Genomic DNA, 15513 nt, shown 5'->3' on the forward strand with positions numbered 1-15513 from the left:
TTTGCATGTTGCTTTATTCTGTGCATAAGTGATACTTTTCATGGGAGTATATTTTAAAGATTTTTTTCTGTAAGAGTAACTTTAAAACGGCGAGGTGGGGAGTTGGAGGCATTTCCTCTCAAAAAAACCCATCACGAAACATCATGCAACATGTCGGCTATGTCAGAAATAAATGGCATTTGAGCACTTCGCTGGATCAATTAACTTGAAGCATTTGGATTTTATTCCTGCAGAGCGTGAGCCAGAGACACTGTGATGAAGCAAATGCAGTTATCACAATAACATCCCAAGATATACTTCCACCTCATTTTCTTGAAGGCAAAAGCTTCAGGATGTTAATAGATTAAGAGCCGGAATAAACAGAGCTAATATTTCTTTTCTAGTCGTTTTCCCCATTTTTTATCTAGTTAAAACCTCGACTTAGTTGACAGAGAAACAGCAGCAACCCTGAAACTATACAAGTTTGTATGCGGGGACAAGGGAGTAATTTTGCTCAGGGCAGAAATGATCTGGCCGGCACACAGACGTGGAGTCACACTGGATCGTTCTATAAAGCTCCCTCGTTTCCCTCAAACCAAGCCAAGCTTTCGCCCGTCATGTCAGCATGCGATCCGTCTTCTTGCAGCGCTCTCGAGTAAGGTTGTGAGGGAACAGACGGAGCAGGAAAACAACAATAGCTTTTGTTGCTCGCCTGTCAGAGACAACATGTTTGAAGCGGAGTAGGACCCTGAGTAACGTGTCGTTTCAGTAGCACCACAGGCGGAGGATGTCAGTTTATGGTCACTGACTCTCCCTGACTGACGACTCCTGTCAATGGAGCTAATGCAAATGTCAAAACGCATCATCGTACTTGACTTGACTGCACTATGAGAGTGTCTGCTGCTTCTCGCGGGGTCAGGAGGTCAATCAACTGCAGGTTACTGTAGCTTAACACGGTCCATCAATGACACGGCTGCTACATCCTGACATGATTCTTCCTGATGCTCAGAGTACGGATCCCGACCGCACGGATACTGAGCAGAAGATCAACACCATCAACGGAAATATTTGAAGATGCAGGATGTGTTTGTCCATCGTTTGTACTGGAGTCGAGCAATATTTGTGACAGCTTCGCATTTTCAAGTAGTTTGTTATGAGATTCCAAACACGAGTACAATAAACATTTTTTTTTTTAAAAACCCACAAATGACATGTTTTTATAAAGTACCATATCAAACATAACCTATACACCTTTTTAATTGGCATTCTGCACAAACCAATAAAACACATTTCATGGAGTGAAACAGTTCCAGAAGCAGGACCATTTGTGTGCACAAGTCTGCAATCGATCTACCAAAGCAGAGAACAATGATGGACCTGTTGATCGTTTCTGTCCCTGCTGCCACGGCTGAAGTAAAAACATCGTCACACCATTTTCCAAATGACCCCTGAACCTCCCAAAATATGTTGAAACCGGCCCTGAAAACAATCTCTCAGGATTTTACACATTTTAATTTTTGATTCGTCTAGAGTGTAATTGAAAAACGTAATCGATGTGTTGTTGTTGCTGCTGTCACTGAAACCAAAAGGTGATCAAATATGATCAAATATCAAGGTACTGCCGAGATCCATATATGTTGTTGATAAGATATGAACCTGCCAAATAGACCAAAGAGATGTTTTAAATCTTTGACAGTTTATCAGAACCTGATTACAAAAACCCCACAAAAATCTACTTCAGTAATTGAATTCTCTCTGAGTATTTGTATAAAAAGTTGACACTGGTGCAAGTACAGGTCATGAATACATTTGAATATGTTTTCTTTTTATTCTTTTTTCGTTTCAGACACTTTTTTTTATTTTAAAATGTACGTTGTTTTTATTGGTTTGATTTTAATGTGTTACTGAGCTTAAGCAACTATGGGCACTTCACTCAAATGCTATCCTCTCTGCATTGCCTATATGAAAGCTACATTATCAGATGTTTTTTCTACCTTATGACAATAACTGGCTGATTATAATCTGACGTGCCTCCAGAACTGCTTTGTGCTCTCGTGGTCCTGGACATTCCTGTGAGGAGTTTTCATGTTCGACATGTTGTACCTGTATCTCTCCACTTTCATCCCACAGTCCAAAAACATGTATTTGAAGCTAATTGGTGACCATAAATTGGACCCCACAGGAGAATGTGAATGTGTTTCTCTGTTTGCCCTGTGATGGAGTAGTGATCTGTACAGGCTGTAGTCATTCATTCAACTAAATAAATTGTACACATGGATTTGTCAAAACATTTAATCTTTAAAAAAATTATAAAAAAATTCTGATCTTTGAATCTCAAGGCATTACAACAACAAACCCAATTTGACTTAAAAGGCACTCAACAAAAATAAGCTGATAATATTATGATAGTATACCCTTACGTTAAAATATCTCAGTCAACTGCAAAATAATCAAAAAGTCACAAATTTGTGAGACTTTACACAACTTGAGTGTGAGGACCATACAAATAGATGTTTGGACTTTTGTAAATGACTAATTATGAAAAAAAGTTTATAGTACTTTTTCATCATTTATTTCCTTCATTCATTCATTCATTATTTTTGTTTGTATTTTAATGTTTTTTGATCAGTTTTTTTTCTAATTAAAGAATAGATTTTATGCCTATATAGATTTATAACAAAGTTGCAAACAGTAACAATAATGTTAAAATAAAAAGCAAATACACAATAAAGAAAAAAGCTAACTAAAAAATAGAAGAAAAAGAAGAAGACATAAAATAGAAAAAAATACAAGCTGACTACATGCGTGTGGATTTTGAATCATTTAGAAATGTATTTGGGGGAAAAAACAGCAAAAGCTTTTACTTTTGTAGACTTGATGAGAAATATATCTTTCATTTTTGAGATACAGTCTGTAAAAGCGAACGTTGAGTTCCTGATGTTGGTATTTTTCCCAGAAAAGATGACAGGTATTGATGCAAAAAAACTGAATCCTTCTGCTTCCTCCATTTCTGTTTTTACTACTTGCAAAGGACATAAAGAAAAAAACAGACAAAAACACAGTTTCATTGTCACTGTGTCCATAAAAGCAGTACTTCAGCATCCGCAGACTGACAGACGTCCTGTGCCTAGTTACCGTTGCTAAGCAATGATTGGACGGTTCCACTTTGGGAGGCGGAGCCTAGTAAAGGGCCAATTCAATACTCCATGATTTTCATATATGGTACGTCAAACTGAAATGACTGCAGTTACTGAATTAGCTGCTGTGTGCATGTTCACGCACACACACACACACACACACACACACACACACACACACACACACACACACACACACACACACACACACACACACACACACACACACACACACACACACACACACACACACACAGAGCCTTGTGACAGCAGCCTGGCTATGAACCGTGTAGACACAGACTGAATACTAAACTTGCTTGTGTAATATAAAAGTCATTTGCCGCTGCGTGACAGCGCCTTGCATTCAAAAGGTATTGTGGTGAAAATTTAATACCAGACAATGCGGTCTGCCATCGGGGACACATCCAGACAAGCCGAGCCCTTTTGTACAGGGGTCAATTTCTATTGATCTGAATGACATTGGTGTTGTGCAGTGAGCAGAGATTGTGTGATTTCTACCTGCTCTGATGCAAGATAAAGAGGATTGTGAATCGATTCCATTGATGTTCCTCCCTGCCGCCCCCAACTCGCCTTCGTCTCTTCAATTTTGGTTACAGTACAATGGTCTCTATAACACCGTCTGAGTTGGGGGGGGGGGGGTTCCCCTACATCTCAAAGATGACACTTCAATTGCTGTTGAGCTGATAAGAGTAACGTGCCACTGAGCATTAACAGTGCATTGTGGAGTCATCCAAAGATAATGCTCCGTGTCTCGGAGAGGATGTGATTCTCCGAGACAGAAAAAGGAGAGGAGATGTTTCAAAGTGATGATGTCATGTCTGTGGAGTCTGTGAAACGGGAGTCTTCAAACACAAGGTCAGACAATGAATCCTATTCAAAAGAAAGTACCTAAATAAAAATTTTTTTAAATGACACTGTGGCTCTCCTCTCATCCTCTTCTCTCTCATTTATTTATTTCTCAGCAGTAATTAGAATAAATGTGTGGTCTCTCCTGGCTAAATATTCATCACTGCTTTTTCCTCCTCTTTTTTTTTTTTTTTTTGATTTCCTCTGGTCTGCTGCTTACTGCTTAATGATTTTCAACACTGGTTCACGCCTGTTAAAAGATATTAAGCTCAGAGTGGCCTGCAAAGCCAATTAGGCTTGGAAGGCTGATGTTTGTGGTCACGGTTGGTGTTAAAGATATCTACTGCCCCCTGGTGGGCTATGGCTGAAATTACACGCTGCTAAAATGAAAATAAATGTATGATTCATACACCAGTGTGCAATGTTCTGTGCTTGCTTGTCCTGAAACTCACATCCATGGAGCCTCATGAGCCTCTTTTCAGACTGCAGTGGCTTTCTCAAAGTGTGTATACAATTTGTTTTCATTGCTTTGCGTAGCAGACACTTTATTTAAAAGTGAGACTGATCATGTCTAGTCGAGGTGACAAATGTGACTCATTATTGACAAATGACTAAAACACAAAACATATTGCCATATCATCTGCCCAGAGCTTTTCACTGCAGGCTGCGAGTGTTGTGTTCTGATCAAAACATGAACCAAAGAAAGGAAACGTTTATAATTAAGTTACTGCTCATGATGGTGTCTCACATATATGTTTTTGTTAAGGAAATAGGAAGAGAGTGATAAATAAAGAGCTAAACATCAATAAAATAAAATCATTGAATGCTGTTAATCATTAGCTGTTTTAGATTGTTGCTCTATAATTACAGGAATGCAACATAAACTACCATCATGGTAGAAACAGCTAAACTACATATAGGGTGTGACGGGTGTGTTTTTCCCAAGGGTTTCCATATTTCTCTTTCAAAACATTTCCGAACACAAATTGAACATAATATGACCATACATCTACATTTCAGATGTAAGTGGCCTTTAACTAATACTTATAATTTTTTTCTTTATGAAAAGACAAAACTGATTGTAAAATAAATGGAAAGGAGGCACATCAAAATAATATAACATAAGCTTTAGAGTGAACATCCAGAACTCTAACAGGTATGACTGTTGCAGGCTGTATAAAAGGACCTACCTACCAAACTTCCATTTGCCAAGTGAATACCTCTAAATGACACACCGTATGTCCATGATCAGATCAAAACACTCCATTTTCACATTAAATATGTCATGAATGATGTCTTCAGAAAGAGTTTGCTCGGTTGCAGGAGGAGGAGGCAATTATTTTAGCATAAAAAAATTCAGACCTGTGTTCAATATAGTAATTTGAACTGCAGAAAGCATTTCACATGTTCAGCTGACCTGATGTGCACAAAAGCTCTTAATTGGATGTGATTAAATAAAAATGTACCAACAGAACACTGTGTGTCTCCGTTTCTAAAAATATAATTAACACAAAAATAAAAATTTGCTTTCAGAAAACACTCAGTAATTATCAAAGTATTAATAACTAACAAAATCATCAGATGATAGGTTACTGTTTTAATATTTTCCTTCATAGAAACAAAAAATGGACTTGCTTTTTTCTTGCGCTTTTGGAGTGGCGACATCTTACAGCAGACAGACTGGAAGCCCCAGTCTTTGCTGTCTGTTGTTAACACTGTAACAACTATCAGCAAGAGAAGACTCTGTTCCTCACGACCAGTACAAGACATGAATACCAAATGTGTCGTATTTAATTCAGCGAGCTGATGAGACGCGCTGATGAGACTCTGAAAATACCCAAAGGAAACCCAGCATGACTCCAGGTAGGGAAATGAGAAACATTAAATCTTGAATTCCGACTGTAACCTTTTCCCTAATGAGCTTCGTGGTTGTTCCTGTTATGAACATACAGTTTCATAGATGTGCTGTATCGGCCTGGAGAGGTGACCTGTTAGAATGAACACATTAGCCGCTGCCATTGATTGAGCGGGAGAGACTGTCCAATGTGATTACACCGCACACCTCACACCTACTCATCCATAAAATTAGCTCTAAATGTTCCACCAACACTCAAGCCAGTGAGATTGGCTGTTGGGAGTTAGGCAATAATGGCAAAACAATGGCCCGATATGAGTCGAACGACCCGTTCTCGCTCTGCTGTGGCACGCTACCGCTAGCCAAGGAGACAGCTTGGCTTATTTGGCTTGCTTCACGCGATAGTAGTTGACAAGCGTTCGCTGTAAGCCCCGTACGTGACTGGTGCCGAACAGAGGGGGAGGAACAAAGAAAGAAAAGAAACTCAAGACAAAGATGGGAGAACAGTTTGTACCTCGGTGAGCCAATTTCTGGAGAAGGATCCTGAGGCGTTGGAGAGCAGAGGAAGAGATATCATAGGAGTGCAGGTCTGCGCCGGCCAGCTCCTGGCACTGTCCAAACACTCCGTCTACACAGGAAGAAATACAGGGAAGTGGTGAGAACAAGTTCATGAAGGAGGTGTGTTTTTACTCGCTCAGCGTGAGGAACACGTTCACAGCTCTCAGGAACATTTATTGTGTAAAATGGCATTGGCTGGAGTGTGATGGTGTGAGGCACCTGCGGATTTTCCCGACCTCCGATTTCCTATTTTGGGGGAGCTAATAGCTGCCATTTTTCCTGTGACAGCACTACGATAAGCAGCCATTCGTGGCAGGAAGGACTTTATCAGGAACCCTGGTAATCTCCCATCTGCAGGCCTCCCGCTTCACTCAATACAGGTTGCTAGGCAATGCACGCCACTGAGACCCTATCAGCCGCACGATTCAATGGCTGGTCTAGACCTCTGAAGGATGCTGAGGCTCGGGGGTCAGGAAGCAGCGTTCAGAGGCTGAGCCTGGAATACAAATGATCTGTCACCGTCTCTCTCAGCACGGGGAGATAAATTCATGCATGTTGTTGGTTAAACTCCCCAAATGAAAGTTCACCTGAAAGATGGCGGAGATGAAGCCAGCAGATTCAATCAGAGCCGCTTCCTCTGTGAGTGTGGGCGTGCTATCGCGCACGTGGCCACGTGAGGGTATGTGCGAGGGATGCCACTGAGATTAGTAAGAGGTGTAATGATGTGAATCAACATTTGGTCACACACCACAGCTTCTCATTAATTAGCCCCAAGATGTTGGACAACGATAGCAAACCGTGGTGGCACAGCTCAACACTCAAACACATCATACATACACACAATCTGAAGTACATCACATGCCAGGGTTTTGTGTTTGCCCCTCGATTGTTTCTCTCTGGGGTTGGATTGATGACCAACTACATTTATCTGTCATACATCATGTAGCATTAATGGTAAAGTCTTATCATCGCATTACAAGTAAACAGTAGACATTTTGTAAATTAATTCGTTTCTCAGCCTGGATCTAGTGATAAAATATGAAATGATAAAATAACATGTAATGTTGTGTGAAACTAAGTGAAAGTCTTGCAGTCATACTTGAAATTCTGACGACATATATTAGTCGCATAATTGATCACATATCGGGAATTATTAATAATAGTCTGTTGGTCTTCAAAGCTGTTAGCAATTCTATCTTCTATTATGAAATACCGTACATCAGAATATGTAAGAATATTCAGCATTCAAATAAAGATGACAGCTTGGACTGAGACAACAACAACAACACACACACACACACACACACACACACACACACACACACACACACACACACACACACACACACACAAATAATTAATACATTACATTTTTTTTCACTTAATTTTTATTCTACCTATATAGAATATAAACATTAGATTTCTTCATTTGCATGCATTATCCTCACCCTCTTTACTGGTAGTCCCATAATAAAAAAATTTTTTTAATTTAGTTTTATTAATGTATTCCCTTTGATGACTGCTAAATGAAGCCACCGCTGCCTACAGTATATCAGGTGAAATGTGATTAAGTCACAGCTCAACCTCTCAATCAATCTGCTGTCTGCCAATCACTGGCACCTCTGAAGAGTTGCCAGCTGTGATGAATGAAGGTTGAGAGGGAAGCGAGCAGAGCCACAGGAGCCGACCTGAGAATATCTTTATTCTAGTAACGGCACAAATCAAAGGACAATGACCAAAGTCGTCCTTTTTGCTGCAATTTTTGTTAACGTCAAACATGATCTTTGGTGGGACTCGAAACAACATGGCACCTATAGCTGAAGCTCAGAATGTATTTTTTATTCTAAAGGAAAAGCAGGTGTTTTCCTGATTCAGTTTTTTTTATTCTTCTTCTTTTAAATGGCAGCTCTGTACAGGAGGAAGCATGTGGGAGATGGTGCATTAGGAGAGACGGCACGCAGGAGTTATTTAGAGACCTGAGAACGGCGCAGCGGAAAACTTCCCACCTACAGACACACAGAGCATCACAGACGTGTGCGCACCACAAGACGTCAACTGTCTCGTTACTGTCTGCCAGCTATCCTGCGTTCCTGCTTGACATTATCCGTCAGCACCAGGTTAACGCAGTCGTTCATTTTCTTTAGCCCTATACAGTAACAACACATATTACGTAAGTATTAAACGAGAACCGGTGACATATCAAATGATGGGAAGCTTAATGAAGGATACGCTGCATCCCTCCTTAGGTTTCCATGGCGATGGCACATGTTACTTCCTCTTCTGTTGTCAGGGACATTCCCGATAGCAACCACAGTCACACCGGGTTTTAGGGCTCTAAATTTATAAGTCAGAGGTATTTTACAACAAAGAAATCCCGGTTTGGAAAACAGAGCAGGTGATTGATTTGTGGCGGTGACGCCGATGTTCAGTCACATGCACGATGGATCACAAAGCACTGCTGCGTCACTTTGTGTACATTCACATTACTGAGAGAAATCAACACAAGCTATGGTGGTTCATTGTAGTTGACAGCTCACAGGGAAACTGGCGTGCTTAACCTATTTTTGACTGCTGAAAAAACAAACATACACGCACACGCACACGCACACACACACACACACACACACACACACACACACACACACACACACACACACACACAAACGCGCACACACACACACACACACACACACACACACACACACACACACACACACACACACACACACACACACACACACACACACACACACACACACACACACACACACACACACAACAAACCATTTTAATTCTAGACTTGGAAGAAAGCAGCATGTGTGGAGGATTCAATTAATCAATCAATCACACTTTACCCTTCACACAGGATACTACAACTATGAGTGCCAACTGAGGAAAATAAAACAGTAAATATTAGATAATAATGAAAATGGAAGCCTTAAAAGATATACTTAAAGCATTTTTTTTTAATTATGGGATTAAGCTGGATCAAACAATACTTTCATGAAGACGAGATACATAAGGTTAACTATTAAAATGGCAAAGATAAAACTAAATAGAATAGAATAGAATAGAATAGAATAGAATAGAATGTGTTAAGACAAATAACACCCTGAAACAGCAAGTCAAATCATGTAAATTGAAGACTGCCAAGTAGAGAGTTCATCTTTAAGGTTTTGCCTCTTCAGAACAGGAGACACAGCTGGAGGATGTGAGACCGAGTTGATCCTGCCAGCAGCAAACTATGCAGAGAAAGTCCAACAACAGACAGCCGGTAAAGTAAAACCACTAGATGACTCACTGAATCAGTTATGTCCAAAGCTGAAAATAACACATGGGGATACAGGCCAGTATGACTGAGCCTGTTTTCTTTCCAAAAACATCCCAGCAAGAGATCTATATACATCCAACAGATTTAAAGTTCTCCGAAAATGATCACCTGTCAGGTTTCCGAACTATTACGCAGACAATAGATCAATTCTCCTGCATGTAGAACAAGTTGAAAGCTGGCAATGAGATGAGCAAAAGCACAACGTTACCTCTGTCAGTACAATCTATAATGTATACAGCAGACCTCAGATTCGATTAATGATTCCTTTCAATCCTGTAAATCAGTGGCATTCTGGCTGAGGTAAAGCTACCTCTGGATAAGCACTGTGTTTAGAGGAATAAAGGAGCTTTTCAAAAAAAATGAAAAACCAAAAAGGCGAAAAGCTCTAAATCCCAACGCCGTCCCTCCTCCCACTGTGACAGACAGAGCGAAACCCGGCTGCTGCTAAAGCTATTTAAACTGTGAAAGCTAATGCTCCGGGATAACAGGAGCAAACACTAAAGCTGACAGCCAGCAGAGCATTTCGAAAAGAGCGTACGTAGGAAACGAGAGGCAGGCGGACCCGCGAGACAAATTAAGACGTATCTGAACAGGTGTACTCGCTGTGCAACTCATGTCATGAAAATGAATGGGCTCAAATCAATGCAGCGAGACCGGCCAGATGTAGCCTGCTAATAAAGAACTGTGTGCCAACAAAAGCTAAAGTGATCAGGGTTTGATTAATGGAGTGGTTACAGGTTATTCTGAGCTCCTCTTTATGCACTGTAGCTTTCAAATAATAATTAAATTACACAGGAAGTGCAATGCACATGTAAATAAATGAATAAAGACAGACTGACTCTGAGCAACATTAAACCATACAGCTTACTGAATCTGGCTGTGGAACAGCAATCAGGTGTAATATTACAGATTTAATTTATTTTAACATGTGGGCGGTTGTTGATCGGTTGGTGGTTTTCCTATCTCTCTAAAAGGTTGCAAGTTCGATTCCCAGATTGCTCCCAATGGCTGGATTGACCATTTTGCATATCTATCATTGTGATGAGACTAACAACGTAAAATGCTGCTGAAGTAGTGGAAAGCTGCTATATAAGTGGAACCCATTTACCAACATGTCCTTTTTCTTCCTCTTTTGTTAAACATTTAGTCTTTTAGCCTTTAATATTAATATGTTACTCTCTACATATTTGATGATTTGTGCTTTCAGTTTCAGACTCCTTTCTCTACCCAGACAGATGCTTGACTTCTGTAGTATTTACACTTCAAGTGTTTATGCTGCTCCCGAGATCGTCGCGAGTGCTGATGGACTGGAGCATCACCAAAATCGTTTCCATTTAAAAGACAGTGCAGACGTTTCAGACAATGGTAGCCCAAGTGGAGGCAAGATAACCGCCGATCGATAGCACACTGTTGGTTAAGTGTTTAATAGGAGGCGACCGGCGCCCCGAGGGAAACGTGTAGCACTTATCTGCTGTACTTTAGCTTAGCTGCTCGTGCCAGTAAGCCACATACTCCGGAGGGCTGCATCAAATTAAAATGCATTTCCAAAGTAATTGCATATCCTTTAGGAAGGACCTCCGGAAAAGTATTCCCCTGAAGATAGGAGTAAAGACTTGCTATAATGAGACATGACATGTAAGGATTGCATTATGGAGTATATGGATCTACTGACTGTAGCATCTCTTTGGAGTAGAGTTTGGACTTTACCACCAGGGAAAGCCACTGTACTGACAGTTTCGACGCTTCATAAAGTGGTTAGAAAGGTAAGATGAGTCAATGTAACTACAAGAAGACCAGTTGTCAGGACTGTAGTAGAATGAGGTCAAGACAATATTGTCTGATTCAGGAGCTCCAATAACCTTATAATGTTCTGAATCGGTTTAACTCAAATCACACAACAAAATGCATTGTGTGTAATTATCTCATACTATGCGTGTTATTATGGAACGCGTTACCTGGTAGATTTTTTTTTAACATATATTTCTCAGTGCCATTTTTTTTTTCTGGCAAGTTGAACCTTTGAACATATTAAAGGAAGTAATTAATCGGCGAGTTTTCCTTTCTTATACGCTTCAAGTAATAAATTGAAGGAGAGTACAGAGAAATCCTATAAAGGAATAATTAGAATTGCACAAAATACAACGGAAAAACTACAAACAAAACAAAAAAGGGAGCGATGAAAGAAAACAATTAAATAAATTCAGGAAAAAAAATCAACATGTTTTTAAATGGTGCATAATAAGAAGGAGGACAACAGAGGTTCTTATGTGGTTTTTACCAAATCTAATTTGAGTGTGTAAAGGTCTACTTTCTCCTCTGCAGCCTAATGACCACTCTGATGGGACCAGGAGCTGACCAGGGGGCCGTCAGACGCCCTCCATTCACATAATTAGTCAGTGTCTCAAAATGAGCACAGTCTGAATTCATTCTGCGTCTGAGAGACAAAGATCTCTAAGAGGTGAACGGTCCCTCAAAGAAACAGATGAAGAGAAATCGGTAACAAAGCTCCTATTTCTATAAATGACTTTTCAAATTCAGACTCTTTGTGTGAGTTTTTTTTTTTTCTTCTTTCAGACATGCCTTGCTCTTTCAATTTCTAAAGGCTATCTAGTAAACTTGCCTGAAATAAAACAGCAAATTGTAATGAAAATTGTGGGTGGATTCACAGGCTCTAACATATTTCAAACTACAGCAGAACAAGCATGGTTTTTAAAAACAACTATAATTGTGAGGGTTTTAATGGCTTTCCTGTTCTTTATTTGATCTATTCATTTTCTTTTCCAATCTTTTTTTTAAAATCTTCTATCCCCAGTTCAGATTTTAACATTGCCGTTTTCAAAACACAGGGCAATGAGCCCCTCAAAAGTCCCCAAGTCTAGAGAACATGCTTTGTTTTTCATTGGATAAAAGACTAAAAATATAAGATGGTGTTGTTTCAGGTGGTGGGATACATTGACTATAAACTTAAACTAATTGGCTTTATATTTAGTCTGCAACTGTCACACTTGTGGTTTTGACGGCAATGAAGTCCATTTTATCACTTGAATTCATTTCAGTGACACAATAAATTCAGTTCTAAAAATGTGTATTTTAATAAAATGATCAACAGCTTTTGCTCTCGACTTGTGTCATCATAATTTCTTCTCAATTCTTCTCAAAAATCAAAATGAATCCTGCTTCTGCAGACCCTGAAGCTCTCTGGTACCCCCGAGAGAAGAAACACGACGACCAAAACACTGAATATGTTGGCAAACTTTTCTTGTGCAAGTAAAATGCTTCTTTTGTCTGCACTTATTGGGCTTTTTTTTCACATACTACAAAATAATCCCCCAAAAATGTGTTTTCAATGTTTTCCACTCCACTTAATTTTTTTCACACAAATCTCAGGTGGCAGACGGGAAAGAGTGAAAGCTATACTATAAAAGTAGCTGAAGGATTTAGTAAAATAGCTACTTGTGATGGCACATGTCCCATTAAAACGCCTGAATTCTTTTTGCGAGCTCGTGGTACATTCATTGTCTACCTTTCCAACACATTTGTCATGACTGATCAGTGGTTTGAATGCGACCTCATTAAATGTGCTCAGATTCACTGTTGTTGGATAAAAAAAAAAAAAAAAAGAGTGAACAATCTTCAAACCGCAGCAGTAAATGATAGTCAAGCGTGCGGTGTAGGAACCGAGGAGGGGGGCTACTCCTCGGAGACCTGCCCTCTGCCACCCCGCATAGCAACAGCCCGGGTGGGAAACAGCTGGCCTGGCCCAGAATAAACCAGGTTACTCCTTCAGGGACCCGGAGGAGAGTCGAAGTGGCAGACCTAGTTACGCCCACTCATCATCTGTCTGCGCGGTGGCTGCTGCTCATCAGGAGTCCGATGGAGAGTGACAGACTGTGGACCAAGTACACGAGGAAGGCTGTGAGGCGACTGAATAACGTCTCATTACTTGCATATTAGGTGCAACATTAATCCAACATTAGTCCGTGTTGCCTGAGTATAGTGTAATTAAATGTTAGTGTGGGATGGATTGTGTGAGCGTGGTGAACAAAAAAGAGATAATAACCTGAAGATTAGGGGGGGGGGGGGGGGGAACTATAGTCTTCATAGATATAACCTTCCTCATCACGTCTTTGCATGCTATTCTTATATCTCAACTGCGACTCTGTCCTCTTGTCTGCCTCTGGGTGTTTTTTTTTTTCTGCTGAGGTGTCAGCAGTTTCCTCCTATTAGGCTCCCCTATGTACCAAAACAGCCTGTGTAATTAAAGTCATTTTTTTTATATATATATTTCTCCTCTGCACCACCTCCTGTTTTCCTGGGACGACCAGAACTGGGTTAACACTGAAATGAAGGAGGGCGTCTCTAAATTTGCTTCCATAATTTCCTGAAAATCGAGAAGAGTGGCCTCATAAAAAGGTCCAACAATTCTGGGCAAAATACCACTTACATTCTCTTTGCGTTTATTGATTTTTGTGTGGTGGGGAGTTCTGTATATATTTATTATTGTAATAGAGCATGTGAACTTATTGTTGTTTTTAATTTATTGTTTTTAACTTGGCTTATAAACTCGAAGAAATCAAAATAGTTAAATTGTGTGTAGCCTGTTAACCACAAAACACAAACCAAATATTTTGAAGGTTTAATAAAAGCAGCTTGTGGTTCAGGAAAACTATGTGGGGGGATATTTAATCAATCAATCAATAGTTATGTTGATGACGAGTCGCAGGTCTCGTGAATTGAGAAGTGTTTAGTGTTGGTTTACCCGCTTTGAACGAGCAGTCTCATAACCCGCTTCATGATGAAAGCAAGGAGACTTTCATCATTCATTTCATGTATTCAACGTTCTCTCAATAAATGTGTTTTCATGAAGCTCTGCAGAAAACCATAACGTGCCCTTCATCACAAGGAGGTGTGTTAAAGCAGAAACACATGGAGACAACTCTGTAGTCTTCTAGGACCAGGAGCCCCCGCCTCAGGGGTGTAGGGCGCCACTGAGGCAACAAACAGCTGGATGAACAACACTGCATCTTTAAAGAAAAATGTACACATGACATATTACCAAACAGTATAAAATACAAAAGTTGTCCTCGATCTGAATATGCCATAACAATAACAGTATTTAATATTATATATGTGTTAAGATTAGTAAGTATTTAGCGTTGAGGAGTAGGACTAGACTCCTTCCAGAAGATAGAAAACAAATATCTTTTTTTTCTTTTTCCTTTATGGGCCTGTGTTTTGTGATTCACACAGAAAAAAAAAAAATGAAAACAGAAGATGTGTAAAAACATAACTTTCCAACTGGATTGTTATTGTCACCATGGAAACAAGTAAGCTCTATTTCAAACTGATATTTTTCTAAAATCAGTTGAGTTGGTGTCTAAATACAATGAGATTTAAAAAAATAATAAGAATTAAAAAAAATACTTTTCAGGTGAGGGTAATTTTGATTGTTCCCCTTTTATTATTTTATTTCAAACTGCAAATCTCTTATATATGTAATATTATTACACATGAAGTATACTTTTTTAACTTAATTATAGCTTCTACATCATGAAAATAAAATAAAAAAATCTGAAAATATTCAGATATTTCACATCTTTTCTTCTTTAAAAAAAGAGAGAAGGTCCAAAACAAACAGTAAATGTTTTGATACTATCCCATCCAAGAAGCCTGATGACATGAAGCCAATCAACATGCTCCTATCAGCAGTAATCTGTCATCACAGATGTTGAACATCTGCACATGTGCACAGCTGCACAGCTGCACCCTGAAACTCTGCCGCTGTG

The 15513-nt window shown here is 39.6% G+C and overlaps 1 protein-coding gene across 1 annotated transcript in view; it reads right to left on the bottom strand.

The window, feature by feature from the left end:
* ptprn2 (protein tyrosine phosphatase receptor type N2) overlaps nucleotides 1–15513 on the bottom strand; it is a gene marked incomplete at both ends in the record, with an annotated part of 139756 nt that overhangs the window by 108122 nt on the left and 16121 nt on the right. The window contains one exon of the mRNA XM_080515360.1: nucleotides 6353–6466. Within this exon, the coding sequence (XP_080371486.1) occupies nucleotides 6353–6466 (114 nt within the window). The remainder of the gene's footprint in view (nucleotides 1–6352; nucleotides 6467–15513) is intronic.

This window comes from Blennius ocellaris, assembly GCF_963422515.1.
Source record: "Blennius ocellaris genome assembly, chromosome: 19".
Lineage (NCBI taxonomy): Eukaryota > Metazoa > Chordata > Actinopteri > Blenniiformes > Blenniidae > Blennius > Blennius ocellaris.